The sequence below is a fragment of the Bos indicus x Bos taurus genome, chromosome 18 (genome assembly GCF_003369695.1).
Source record: "Bos indicus x Bos taurus breed Angus x Brahman F1 hybrid chromosome 18, Bos_hybrid_MaternalHap_v2.0, whole genome shotgun sequence".
In the NCBI taxonomy this organism is placed as follows: Eukaryota; Metazoa; Chordata; class Mammalia; order Artiodactyla; family Bovidae; genus Bos; species Bos indicus x Bos taurus.
The window spans coordinates 26,852,962-26,866,707 of NC_040093.1; the positions used below are offsets into that span (position 1 = coordinate 26,852,962).

At 48.7% G+C, this 13,746-nt stretch overlaps 1 protein-coding gene across 1 annotated transcript in view; it reads right to left on the minus strand.

Annotated features, from left to right (window-relative positions):
• Window positions 1-275: 275 nt before the first annotated feature.
• PMFBP1 (polyamine modulated factor 1 binding protein 1) overlaps window positions 276-13,746 on the minus strand; it is a 50,186-nt gene continuing 36,715 nt past the window's right edge. The window contains exons 11-22 of the mRNA XM_027516107.1: window positions 12,157-12,397; window positions 9,740-9,929; window positions 9,403-9,556; window positions 8,537-8,704; window positions 8,131-8,268; window positions 5,680-5,844; window positions 4,742-4,909; window positions 4,233-4,400; window positions 3,290-3,390; window positions 2,716-2,790; window positions 1,222-1,460; window positions 276-528 (exon numbers count right to left, since the gene is read on the minus strand). Of these exons, the coding sequence (XP_027371908.1) occupies window positions 512-528; window positions 1,222-1,460; window positions 2,716-2,790; window positions 3,290-3,390; window positions 4,233-4,400; window positions 4,742-4,909; window positions 5,680-5,844; window positions 8,131-8,268; window positions 8,537-8,704; window positions 9,403-9,556; window positions 9,740-9,929; window positions 12,157-12,397 (1,824 nt within the window). The 3' untranslated portion in view covers window positions 276-511. The remainder of the gene's footprint in view (window positions 529-1,221; window positions 1,461-2,715; window positions 2,791-3,289; window positions 3,391-4,232; window positions 4,401-4,741; window positions 4,910-5,679; window positions 5,845-8,130; window positions 8,269-8,536; window positions 8,705-9,402; window positions 9,557-9,739; window positions 9,930-12,156; window positions 12,398-13,746) is intronic.

Here is a 13,746-nt window from a genome sequence, read left to right on the forward strand (position 1 = left end):
AGACCCCGGTTTGATCCTTGGGTTGGGAAGATCCTCTGGAGAAGGGAACGGCTACCCACTTCAGTATTCTGGCCTGGCGAATGCCATGGACAGAAGAACCTGGAGGGCTATAGTCCGTGGGGTCACACAAAGTCGGACACAACTGAGTGACTTCCACTACATATGTGAAAGAGAGCTCTTGTTTTTTTAGAATGCAGAGAAAATGGAGGTAAGCACGTTGCTGGGGACTTGAGTAGGCACAAGTGTCTGCGAGACGCCGAGAGCGCACTGAGACGTCTGGGTTCATGTCTTTATTTTAGAGTTTGGGCCCGGAGAGGGTATAGTATAGTTCACAAGGCTCACTCCACAGCAGGAAGTGGACAAAACTCAATAAAACGTTATCATCTTGCAGAATAGCCTGGGACCTTGACATATTCCCATTAGAGCTGGTCCAAGTCAAGAGAGAGGGATGGGAACTCACTGTCCTCTGAAAAACATGCGTGGAAATGATGCTCAGGGCAAGGTGCTGATTCTAGCAAAATGAGGAACCTGAGGGAACAGGGAAGAAATGACAGTCTTAATTTGAGAAGAAATTAGTGAGGTGATTCCTTAAGGACTAGTCCTGTGGTGAGGCAGCTCTGTGGCATGTGACTCCTTCCCTGGGAGGGGGGAACCATGGAGTCTAGAGGTGGCAAAAAAGGTAGCCTGGGACCCAGGCTGTGCAGCGGACACCAGGGCTTCTTGGAGGTTTCCAGAACACATCACAGGAGAAAGATGCCTATTCTGTCTGTCCCCCTCTTGTCTCCACACCTCCCAAAAGAGACTGGGTCTGGGGAAGGGATAGGTCTGAGACAGGAGGCACCTGGGTCATCATCAAAGTATCTTAGATCAGAATGAGCCTTAATTCATTCGCCTCCTCCCTTTACAGAGGAGAAAACAGTGATCTCTGGTTCAGTGTGTGCTAAGTTGCTTCAGTCGTGCCTGACTCTGTGCAACCCTGTGGACTGTACCCCGCCAGGCTCCTCTGTCCATGGGATTCTCTGGGCAAGAATATTGGAGTGGGTTGCCATTTCCTTCCCCACTGGTCCAGAGTAACTAAGCAAACGATCATTTCCCACCCACCTCTTTGAATTTCCAATCTAGTGATCTCTTGAAAAATAATATCATGCTTTTTTTGGTGGGTGGTTACTCATTGGACTAAGACAACATCCTAGTAAGTAGCAGAAGCCATGGTGGATATACCTGAGCAGTGAGGTATCCCGACAAACTTGGTGATGTCCATTCTTTGGCTCACATCCTGGGTTATCCCCCTCCAGCCCAAGGTACCGTACACTTTCCCCCTGATTGTGGGTTCTGTTTTGCTTTGGCAGAGGGCTTTGGCATACACCCTCGAGGGCCCAGCTTTCAGCTTCTTCTCCTCTATTTCATGCTTTAGCTTCTTGTTTTCCTTTTGCAGATGGACCATCACATTGTGGAGGTGGCTGGGGAAGGAGAGGGAAGGACAGATGGGTGTCTGGTCTGCTTTGGCCCTGTGGACACCCAGTTCCTTCCAGAGCTAGGGCTCTCATGTCTTCTGTGGAAATGGAGGCCTATGTGCATCCCCTGGAAGAAGCCCAGGTCTGGGGTTGGGGTGGGCCCAGAGTGGGTGGGCACTCCTGACCCACTCTGTCATGTCAGCCCTGGGCTGGCTTTCTTAACTGTTAGATGGGGACAATTCAGCCTGATCTGCCTTCTGGGGCTCATATAAAAATCCAGTTTGATAAATAATAGAAATCTGACTCAAAGAGCCAGAAGAGCCAGAAGGACTCGGGCTGCGTGTCCTCAGTTTCTCATGGCCACACCTTGGAAACATCTGCACTCAGTTCTGATGCCAATGCCAGTTCTCTCGCCTCTCTCAGCTGAAAGGTTGAGAGAACAGGGGGTCCTGGCTCCGTTGAGAGCTTGGGCAAATTACGTGTCCCTACTTTATGGACGCAATGGCAGCTCCATGTAGGTGAGGGGAAAGGTAACTGAGCATTACCCTGTGGCTCAATAAATGGCAACTGCTAATACTAACAGCCGCATTTCTCCAAAACCAGTGCTGAGGGCAGGTGACAGGGGCTTTGGGTTCAGGTCTCCCATGTTGGGATTCTGACTCTGTTGCTTACTGGTCATGAGATCATGGGCTAGGTATGTAGCCTGAATCCCTCCCTTTCTATATCCATAAATGTGGATTATAAGTGCACTGCACATGTGAGGTCTTATAAAGATTAAATAAGTGAATACATGTAAAGCACTTAGAACAGGGCCTCATATGTGGAAGCAACAAATATTAGTCGAGCTCTTGTTATGAAGATTAAAAGATGGTGTTCCTTTTATGAGGGGAGGACTGCTCCCCTCATAGAGAAATCCCTTCTTTGTTCTATGTCCCTCACTTGGAGAGGGACTCTCTGTTACCACAGCTTAGCCACTACCCTAACTAGTACAGTCCGCTTTTCAGTTCCTGTTTCCTTCTTAGCATTCTGACCCCTGAGAACTGTGGAAGGTGACAGAGATGGACAAAGAGACTATTAAACCTCTTTTTAGTCGTTGGTGGGGGGACTCAGGCCCAAAGAGGTCAAGTGGTGTGTCAAGAGGTCACACAGACACAGATTCAGGACTCGGGGTCCTTCTGTACACATCCAGGAATCCCTGGTTCCCGGCTGACTCTTCTCCTTGGGGGCCAAGCTGCAGCCAGGGTGGCATGGGATGACTTACTCCTTTTCACCAGTCAGCTTGGCGATATATTTGACCTGTTCCCGGAGCTTGTTTCCTAGTTTCTCATTGGCGATCCTATAATAAAATTCACAGAAGAGAAAGAGTTTCCCAGACCCCTGTGAGCAAGAGCGCAAGTTGGCTGAAAAGGACATTGGGTGTTCTTGGCAAGGCCTCTGCTGGGCCTAGACCCCCACTCCCCACTTGTTCCTCAGCCCCCAGAGTTAAAGTCTTCCTTGCAACTGGCAATGAAGAGGACTTGCTATACTTCAGTGGAAAACCACTGTGGTCCCAAGAGCATTCAAGGGATCCAGGCAATGAAAGGCAGTAAAGTCCGTTGCCAGGCTGGGAAGAGGAAGTATCCCTTCTGTCAGGGAGCTGCTCCATTGCTGGGTGGATGGGCTTTCTGAACCTGTGTGAAGGGTTGAGGGCCCTTCATCTTATTCCTAACCTTTGGGCCAGGCTGAGACTGGATCAGCCTCCCAGGGGGGCTCTGTGTGTCTGTGTGACACTATTCTTTAGCACATGTGTGATTCCAGCCCTTAGAACCCTGCCTTACTGCTTTTTCCTCACTTACTTCTGCTCTTTTGCCCATTGCTCCATGTTGGACATAATCTGATCATTCTCTCGGTGCATCTTGCAGTTGTCTTTGGGCGCAGACCGCTGGGGCAGGCAGGGCTTTGGCACAAGAAGTAAACGAGATAGTAAGGGGAGGGAGCGCAGGCCTACCACCTCCCCACTCCCAAATCAGGCCTCCTCTCTTCCTGGGAGAGGAGGCGTTGACTCTGCTGTCCAACCCGGAGGCACCCCGAGGCCGGAATTGGAACTAACGCAGCAGGACTTCTCCTACAGCAGCGCACTGTCACTAAGGTGATTTCTCTGAGCAGATACCACTTATGCTAGAGACAGAGTAGGCTTGTACCTTTATAATAATGATTTTCAGGGTATCAAAGTGACTTATTCTAAAAAAGCAGTGTATTAAACCTTTTAAAAAACAGATGGAAGAAAAAATATCGGGTAGGAAGAGATGTGTTCTTTTTTCCCCTAATTTGAGCAAAGGCCTGTAGTCACTCCGAGACACGTGGCGGCCTCCTGCTACAGACTTCATTGCTCAGAGAGCTGGGCATGCCCACGGAGCTCTCAGCCGATTCTGAGGTGTCAGAAGGGGCGCGGTCTGGAGGGGTACGGACCAGTGATTACCTAAGTCAGGGGGCTGCTGGGGTACCTGACAGGGAGATGGCACTCTCTCCCCTCTGGATTGGGACCTTTGCTCTGCTCAATATCTCTATCAATAAAGTCACAGGAAGATGGTCGGGTTGAGACAGCAGCTGTGGGCCTTGAACACCCAGACCCTGCTTTGGTACTGAATGGGGAAGATGTCCTTTCCTTGCTCCCAGGCATCCCGCCCCCAGCCCCACCCAAGGGAGTCTGTCATCCCATGTGTGGTCCTGGGATGTTCTTGGGGGTGGACTATGGATGTTCTTGGGGGACGAAGTGATCGGAAGACGAGGGGCGCCCACCTCCTTCTCATCCGCCAGGAGGTTCTCTTTCAGGGCGCACATTTCCTCCTGGAATGCCCTGAGCTGCTCCTCTTTAGCAGCCAGCATCTTGAGGTCGCTCTGGTGCTGCTTCTGCCACTGCAGCACCTGGCTGCTCATATCCTCCAGCTTTTTGTCGAAGGCTTGCACCTGCTCGGGAGCACATGGTGAGGAGGGAGACCCTGGCCTGCCACCCAGATCCTGAGTACCCCTGACAAAGCGGGAGGGACCTTCCTCTGGGAGAGTCTCTGGGAGTATTTTATTTTCGGCGGCCAGCAGAGGGCGACCCTGCTCTGATTCATTGCCACCTTCCAGAAACCTGCGGAACCCAGCAAAAGGGAGGGAGCCCAGCAAAAGGGAGGGAGCCCAGCAAAAGGGAGCGAGCCCGTTAATCAAAGGGTAGCTCAGGGCGAAGTGTACAGCTCTGAGTGCAAGAGGTGACCTTGGGCCCCTGGATGGGACAGCAGCCCGAGCCTTCGGCTGCTCCTCACCTCTAGCTCACTCTGCTGCTGGAAGCCCTGCAGTTTTTTTAACTCCCCATTCAGCTTTTTCATCCTCTCTTCATAGGCAATGATTTCTTCTTCCAGCTGAAGTTTCCTGTCTTGGGCCTGTGTCAGGCTCCGGTGCAGATTCTTTGTCTCTGAGGTCGAATGATTGAGCTTTGGTAAAGACAAAGATGTGGGGAGGAGGGTAGAGAGTGTCTGTCATCGTGCTTGGGCCCTCTCTGCCGAGACCTGGACGGGGAAGGGTTCTACATCCCCCACCCTCTTCTCCCCAGGGTGGCAGAGACACCCGGTCACCTTGCTTAGTGTCCCAGAGAGGGGTGAGAGGTGACAACGCTCAGTCTTCTGCATCTCCCCTTTCGCGCTCCCATTTCCTCTCTTTCCAATTCTATGAACTGATCAGCCAGGGGTGATCAGCACAGGGGTAGAGCATGAATTTCCCTGAAAACCCAGGTATTGGGAAAACCTTGCTCCAGGTCACCCATTGTCACAAAGACTTGCTCAATTTGGCCCCTATCCCCTTCTTCCCCAAAGCCTCACTAAGAAGCAGCAAGCCTTCTCTGGACAGACATCCCCGCCGATGCAAGGGCTTGCAGATGGCCTTGGTGACAGCCGGTCATGCAGGAAATTGACTCCTGCACCTCTCACGCTTTTGGGGAAACTCTGATATTAAACAGCCCTGGGATGGGTGGCGCTGTTGGTAAAGACTCTGCCTGCCAATGCAGGAGACTTAGGAGACATGGGTTCGATCCGTGGGTTGGGACGATCCCTGGAGAAGGACATGGCAACCCACTCCAGTATTTTCGCCTAGAGAATCCCATGCACTGAGAAACCTGGCAGGCTACAGTCCATAGGGTCGCACAGAATCAGACATGACTGAAGTGACTTAGCACACATCTCTTAGGAGATGCGAGGGTGTGGCCCACCTTCTCCAGGGCTTGTGTGAGGTCGTCCTGGCAGCAGGCTGACTTCCGGCATAACTCCTCATAGACGTCCTTACTGATCATGGTCTGGAGGTAATGCTTCTCTTTCTCCCCAGCCTTGTCCAGCTGAATCTTCAGACTCGCTATGATCTCCTTCTGAGAGGTTATCTTTAGGGCGGGGGAACATTACTGTCAGGGTTCATGGCCACAGAGGCATTCTCTGTGTTCACAGAAGATAAACAAGCACCGGTCTCTCTCCTCTCTGCACAGCTTGCCAAGCAGTCTGTGATAATGCTCACTTCCCCTCACCGTTGTAAGAGGAAAAGCTGCTTTCCAAAGTCTTTTGCACTCCTCTCCCCAAACTTCCTTTCTATTAATAGTTAGCACATCCCCCAACTACAAGGAATATTGGAAGCACTGGGCCCTGATGTGGCAAGCACATGAAAAGTCTTTTTCACAGATTTCACAGCTTTGATGCATGCCAACCAAGCATGCGTCCTACACTCGTAACTGGATGGTTTCTGGTAACAGCTAATTGTCTCATGGTTAGAGTTAGGATTAGGGTTAACCTGGAAGTCAGTTCTGGGTTATAAACATGATGCGACATTTCAGTTGTGTGCATTGTGCCTCAATCCCTGACATAATCCACTAGACCTAATGCACCGTGAATGGAGGGCTGTGTGTGGTCTCCATCACTGTGTCCCCATTACCCAGAGCTTAGGGCGTGGCACACTTAACAGGTGCTCACTGAGTATACCAAATGATTTGTTTAGACTGAATGAAATACTGCATTGGGCAATACTAGGGATGAACTGAACATGTAGTCCTGACAGAGTGTGTTTAAAATTGAAATATGAACTACTGATGAAGGGAAATGCAGTTTAGAACACAAAACTAAGCCTCTTTCTAAGGGTTGTTTCCAGTGATTCAAAAGGTCTATTATATGTGGGGCGTGTGTTAAGAAAACGGAACGTGCTTCCACACACCCAGACCCCTCTGGATTTCCATGAAAGGAATTCTGAAATTAGTGCTGCAGATTGCATATTTACATAACTAACGTTCTTTTGGCAAATGTGATAACGTGTGTACTGAGTCGCCTCAGTCATGTCTGACTCTTTGCGACCCCATGGACTGTAGCCCACCAGGCTCCTATGTCCATGGGATTCTCCAGGCAAGAACACTGGAGTGGGTTGCCGTTCCCTCCTCCAGGGGATCTTCCCAACCCAGGGATCGAACCTGCATCTCTTATGTCTCCTGCATTGGCAGGCAGGTTCTTTACCACTCGCGTCACTTGGGAAGCCCAAATGTGATAACAGGCCTATGTTAAATATTTAGGCAGTATGCCTTATATTGAGAACAGTTCCTTGGGGATTTGCGTGATTAAGGCCTCAAGTCTGGATCACACTAGAGGAGAGACGAAACTCCAGAAACATTGGTGCCTCAGACCTCTGCTGTTTAAGATGGCAGCCATTAGCCACATGACACTACAGACATTTAAAAGAACCTAAAATTGGTGAGTATTAAGCTTATAAATTCAGTTCCTCAGTGCTACTAAGCCATATTTCAAGCACTCAATAGCCCCATATGGCTAGTGCATGTAGTATCAAGTAACTCTAATATAGAACTTTTCCATCATCATGGAAAGTTCTACTGGGTAGTGCTATTCTTACACTTAGAATAGTCATAATATTTTAAGGTGAATTTTTTTTTTATTATGAAGGAATCAGAGCTGCTTGGTCTCTCATTTATAATTCAGGAGACCACCTAATAAAGATGCTGTATTTTTTTCTTGGCCGGAAAGGTGGGAGTACTGCCATTCATGATGAAGAGAAAAAAGAGGTTTGGTGCGACAGCCAGATGGTCCAGGTTCAAACACTGCTCCATCCCATCACATCCTAATTAACTCAGTGTGAGCCTTAGCCTTTCTCTCCTCTGTAAACCAGCAGAGGGAAGCCATGTCAAGGACTTAAGTAGATAGTCAATCAGTGATAACTGAATGTGAGCACAGTGCCTCACATACATTAGAAGCCAGTGATTCCTTTTTGTCTTTAATTCATGTAATGAAATAGAACCAAGTCCCCCTTCCACCTCATTTTTTTGTGTTTTGGGACTATTTCTGGAAGTGTTCCCTAGCAAATTGCCCCCAAACAATGAGTTCCCCCAACTCTGGTCTAAAAGGCAACTCTGGAAGACTTGATGCCAAAGCACAGATGGTTTGGGGCTTCACCAGATATTAAGACTTTCCGCAACTGGAAGAGATCCTTCTCAGCCAGCAGGTGGGTGATGGAGGCATACCCTACTTCAGGAGAGAAGTGGGGCCTCAGGCACCCCAGAATGCTCATGGACTGGGCAGTTAGTGGCATTTCTGTGATGCAGAAGAGCTGGGTGCCAACTTAAGGGTCAAGAGTCACAAAGCTCAAATTTCTCACCCCCTTGGGGTTTCTGTGTACTCACCTTATTAGTCAGCTCCTCGTTGATTTGCTGGGTGCTGTTTTGTTTGTAGAGAGAGGTGTCCAGTTGCATACTAAATTGCTTTACCTGTGATTTGAGGTTATCATTCTCCTCCTCCATCTTTCTCAGATTCTCCATGGACTGCTCCCGGATTAAGGAACAACACCCAGAATGGAGGCATTACTTCATCACCAGAAGAGAAGCCCCTCCTCCTCTGCCCTCAGGCACAGCTCTGCTCTGTGCCTGGTGTATCTCAGGCCTTCTTTCTCCCCTTCACACGTCCTTCTCACCTTCCCTCCCTTCTCTCCTGAGGTCTGAGTACCCTCAGCCTCTATATCCCGCCAGGCCATGCAGGGCTCAGGTCCAGCCCTGGGATTCTTAACCCTGAGTCTTTCCAGATTATCCTCACCATCTTTTCTCTCCTTTTCCCTTCTAGTCGGAATGTCTCGAGCTCTTGCTCCACTAACTTCTGCTGCTCTTTGCTTTTTTTCAGTTGCTCCTTTTTATCCTCCAGCAATCTGCTTATCTCCTGAAGTTGTTCTTCTAGACTGCTTTTGGAGGAGGCGTGCTCCCTGTTCTGAGAAAACAAAGGCTGGGCTGAAAGTCAGTGTTAGACTCCATTTGGCTGGGCAGGGAGGGGTGGAAACCCAATCCAGAGATGACTGAAATAAATATGAGGACAACTCCTTGGTTATTTAGCATGTATAATAAAAAATTCCCTCAGGCTGAGCAACTCTTTTTTGGTTCAATTAGACATATTTTCTATTTATAGATACAGGTCTCACTTATTTACCAAGTCTTTCCACATAAAAACCTCTTTGAATAAATTTTTTAAAAATCATAGAAAAACACAAAAAGAATAATTCAAAGTTAAAAAAAATTTAAATTGACTGAGAAGGAGAGCTTATGAGTCCTAGAAAAAGAAATAATATTGTCCTTTTGTTTTTAAGCTTAGCCCTTGAAAATGATTATTATTGGTGGTGGGAACTGGAGCTGACTGGCTGGCTTGGCAATTCTAACACAAATTCTGGATAAGTAGTTTGCAATGGATTGGTGGTAGCATCTTCCCAGATAAAGAACAATGCAATTTTTTTTTTTTTTTGCCTCGCCACTGAGTTTGTGGGATCATAGCTTCTGACCAGGGATTAAACCCAGTCCCTCAGCAGTGAGAGAGGGGAGTTCTAACCATTGGACTGCTGGGAAATTCCCAAGAGCTGTGCAATTAGTCTTAAACAGAGCCAATGCTTGCGCTGGCCACCTGCTTGCCTTCCGTACCTGGTGTTGAATGTGGTTTATACGATCTAGCTGTTCATTCAGTTTTATATCTTGCTCAGCCAGTGTCTTCTGAAGCTGCCTCTTTTCCTTCTCTGAAAGCTCAAGCTTTCTCGTGACCTCAGAGAATTCTAACGTCAGCTCCTCTATCCGTTTTCTGAAGCAAAATGGCAACAAACAAACAAACAAACACACACAGGTGGCTGGACTTCAGGGTCCGTGTCAGTGGACTGTGGGCTAGCTGCAACAGGGCTTGCTACCCCACTCCTGGGCAGCGGCCCATGGTGCCCAACTGGCTCACAGGGGACAGAACCTCTGTCTGGAGGTGGACCTGCGATACCTGCTGGGGGCGAGCTCCTCCTCAGCTGTCAAGGAATCCTTCTGCAACTTCTGAAGCTCCCTCTGGAGCTCCTGGATGGTCTCTGCCTTCTGCTTCTCCAGGCAAATACAGCTTTGCAGCTTCCTCTGGCAGTCCTCCAGGTTGTCATTTGCCATAAAGACCTCTTCTTTGTAGTCGGCTGCTTGCTGAGCTGCAGAAGACAGGAGATGACCCCTGGGGCGTGTCCACGTGTGAGAGGAGTATGTGTGAAGACTGGACTCTCAGATGAGACCAGTTTAAAAAAGTCTGCTCCTTCATGTTGTGACTTACTTCAGTTTCCAATCTGTCCTCCTCTCTATTTCATTATCACTCCTGAGGAGCTTGGTTAAACTATCTGTCTTCAACCTACCCACCAGCCATGGACTTCTTGTTAAGTTAAACAAACTGGTAGAAATTGCTCAGGATCTGTTTTGCGACTCACCCTGTCTCTGGGTACAAATCCTGACCTCATGGAGTTTAGCTGTACCTGGTTCACCTGAGAACCAGTAATGTTAAACTCACACTGACTGTGAACTCAGGAAGCAAGATCAGTGTGGGTAGGTAGAGCCCGGGCCTTAGAAGAAGGAAGAGAAAGGTAATTATTGGTGGGGGGTAGAGGTGGATTGTTAGAGGAAATGCACAGTGAAAGGAAGCGGGGGCATGTCTGAAGAGGATGGGAAGATACCAGTTTAACTGGAAAGTGAAAAGGAATGGTGGGAGACAGTTAAGTGCATGGACTCGAGGCGGGTTTTGAAGAATGTCAAAAGGCTGAGAGAAATATTTAGACATAATTTAGTGGGTTCTTGAGCAGGGACCTGCCATAAAGGAAAGAGTGTTTTAGGAAAAGTGGAATGTCTTAGAATGGAGAAAGATTTCTCCTAATATCCTTTTAGCCCACATCCTTGTCTACACTGGGTATGAAGGAAGTGAAGTGAAGTGAAGTCGCTCAGTCGTGTCCGACTCTTTGCGACCCCGTGGACTGTAGCCTACTATGCTCCCTCCGTCCATGGGATTTTCCAGGCAAGAGTACTGGAGTGGGTTGCCATTTCCTTCTCCAGAGGATCTTCCTGACCCAGGGATCGAACCCAGGTCTCCCTGGGCACTGTAGGCAGAAGCTTTACCGTCTGAGCCACCAGGGAAGTCCATACTTCAGGGTATGAAGGAAGAAGCACTCAAATAATGTTTACTGGAGTTTCTCAACACAAATACCTCCCCACTTCCTGTTGTTTCTCCTATCATTTCTACGTTAAATATCACTCCTCTCTCCTTTTTTTTTGGGGGGGGGGTGGCTGGAATACTGGAAGAAAGATAGTGTCACTATGGAAATGATTATATACCCAGCAGAAGGGAGGAGGATTTTTTTTTTTTTTTAACAAGGAAGAGAGCAGGTTCAGCTTTGGGAATGTTGGTTTAGTCGGGAAGGTGGATGCAGCTAGTTTCTAAAGACAAGACTGACTAGGTGCCATGTCAGGGCTCGGGCTCCAGGCGTTGGAGTTGCCTGCAGAGGAATTCGGCCACAAGGAGCAGAGGCGCTCACCAGCAGAGGGAGAGGAGAGACGGCGGAGGGTGGGGTCTTAGAGATGGGTGACCAGGGTCAGGGCAGGAGGGAAACGAGGTGAGATCTGCGGAAGAAAGGGTCAGATCTGTGGAAGAATGAGGGACCTGTCGTGTCTCCAAAGCTAAGAAACAACCACTGAGGTGTGGGGGCCAATGGCGTGGACATACACAGCGTTAGAGGAGGGTGAGGAAGGACACAAGCTTTGAACTTTTTTTTTTCCCCCCAAATTGATATATTGCTCACTTAACATTTATCCTTGTAAATTGTACAGTGCAGTGGTTTCTCATAGACTCACAAAGTTGTGTGACCATGAGCATATAATTCCAGGACATTTTTTATCACCCCCAAACAACCCATATCCAAGGCAGGAAGTTACTAGTGACCTCTGAGAAAGCACTTTCAGCAGAGGAGCAAGAACATAACCCACGCTCTAAGTGAATGTGTTTGGAAGCCAAAAAAGGAGAGAGAGAGAGTTAAAAAGCAGGGAAGGAAGAAGTGAGTGGTGTGATAAAGGTCCCAGAGAAGGTGGAGAGGAGTGTGGTGCCAAGAAGCAGGGTACAGAGCTCTGTGCTCCTGTGTGGAGGAAAGGGGAGGCTGCCAAGAAAATGTGGGCATGTGAGAGCAGCAGTCTGCTTTCCCAGCCTGAGCACCTGCTGTGTGGTGGGCGCTTCACAGGGAGCATAAGGTTGGGGTGAGGAAGGGGCTTAGAGGGCGGTCCTAACTGCTGTGAGGTGAGATGGGATCCTGAGGTGATTGGAGTGAGACAGTGGAGAGGGGAGGGGACTGCTCTGGTCCAGTGCGTTGGGGGCAGTGGGGACAGTGCTTGCCCCGGGGGCCTCACCAGCCAGCCTCTGCTGCTGTTTGGCGTCTTCGAGACATTCCTTCAGCTTCTTGATCTCAGCTCGCAGGTGCCCGTACTCGGCCTTGCACTTGTCCTGCCTCTCCTCCTGGATGGCGATTTCGAGTTCATTTGTCATGCACTGCTGCTTTTCCAGCTCCATCTCCTTTTTCACGAGGTTGTTCTGAACCTGCGCCAGTTCCTTCTCTAGCTCGTGCAGCATTTCGTCTTTCTCCTGGAGGAGCTGAAGAAAGTGAAGTGTTAATGCTGATGGAGGCCTGAGCAGCAGCAGGGCCAAGTCAGCTAGAGATCGCCTTGAGCCACTGTCTTCCCTTGTCGGGATGTTACAGTAGCCTCCACCTGGGCTCCCTTCCTCCCCTCGGGCTATTCTCTGACAGAGACTAGCAGCCAGAGGTGGGCTTTACAAATGCGAGCCAGATCTTGTTATGCTTCTGTTCAAAGCCTCCACTGGGTCCACCTCACGTGGAAGAAGGCCAAAGTCCTTACAAAGACCTCCCGGGATGCTCACAATCTGGTACTTGGCTACCTGTCTGACTTTACCTCTTGCCACCCCACACTTGCTCTGCTTCTCAGCTCACTCCCGTCTTAGGGTGCCAGCCCTTGCTATTGCCTCTGCCTGGAATATTCTTCAGGATCTCAGCTTGGGTGGTCCTCTTTCTTTATTCAGATTTATGCCCAGATGTCACCTTATCAAAGATGGTCTTCCCTGACTACCCTGGATAAAATAGCCACCAAGTTGTTTTAGGAATTCATTAGTACCTAACATTTTATTGTAAGTTTTGTTATTTGTTGGTTGTCTGTCTCCATAGACTAGAACGCAAGCTCCATGAAAGAAGGGATGGCACATGTTTTATCATATTCTTCATGCCTTGAAGAGTGCTTGGAGTATCATAGAAATTAAAAAATATCTGTTGAATGAACATACGAGTGACTCAAAGATGCTTATCCAGACTCCTCACTTCCTGTTGTCATCTCTCCAAATATCTCCATTTAAAAAAATTAATTTATTTTTAATTGGAGGATAATTGCTTTACAATATTGTGTTGGTTTCTGCTATACACCAATGTGATTCAGCCACTGATATACATACGTCCTCTCCTTCTTGAACCTCCTTCCAACCTCCCACCCCATCCCACCCCTCTAGGTTGTCACAGAGTGCTGGTTTGAGCTCTCTGAGTCACTACAGCAAATTCCCACTGGCTATCTGTTTTATATATGGTAGTATATATGTTTCCATGCTACTCTCCTAATTCGTCCCACCCTCTTCTTCCCCTACTGTGTCCGAGTCTGTTCTCTATGGCTGTGTCTCCACTCAGTTCAGTTCAGTCGTTCAGTTGTGTCCAACTCTTTGTGACCCCATGGATTGCAGCACTCCAGGATTCCCGGTCCATCACCAACTCCCGGAGCTTGCTCAACTCATGTCCATCGAGTCGGTGATGCCTACCAACCATCTCATCCTCTGTGGTCCCCTTCTCCTCCTGCCTTAAATTTTTCCCAGCATCAGGGGAAAGCATCAATCTTTTCCAAGGAGTCAGTTCTTTGCATCAGGTGGCCAAAGTATTGAAGTTTCAG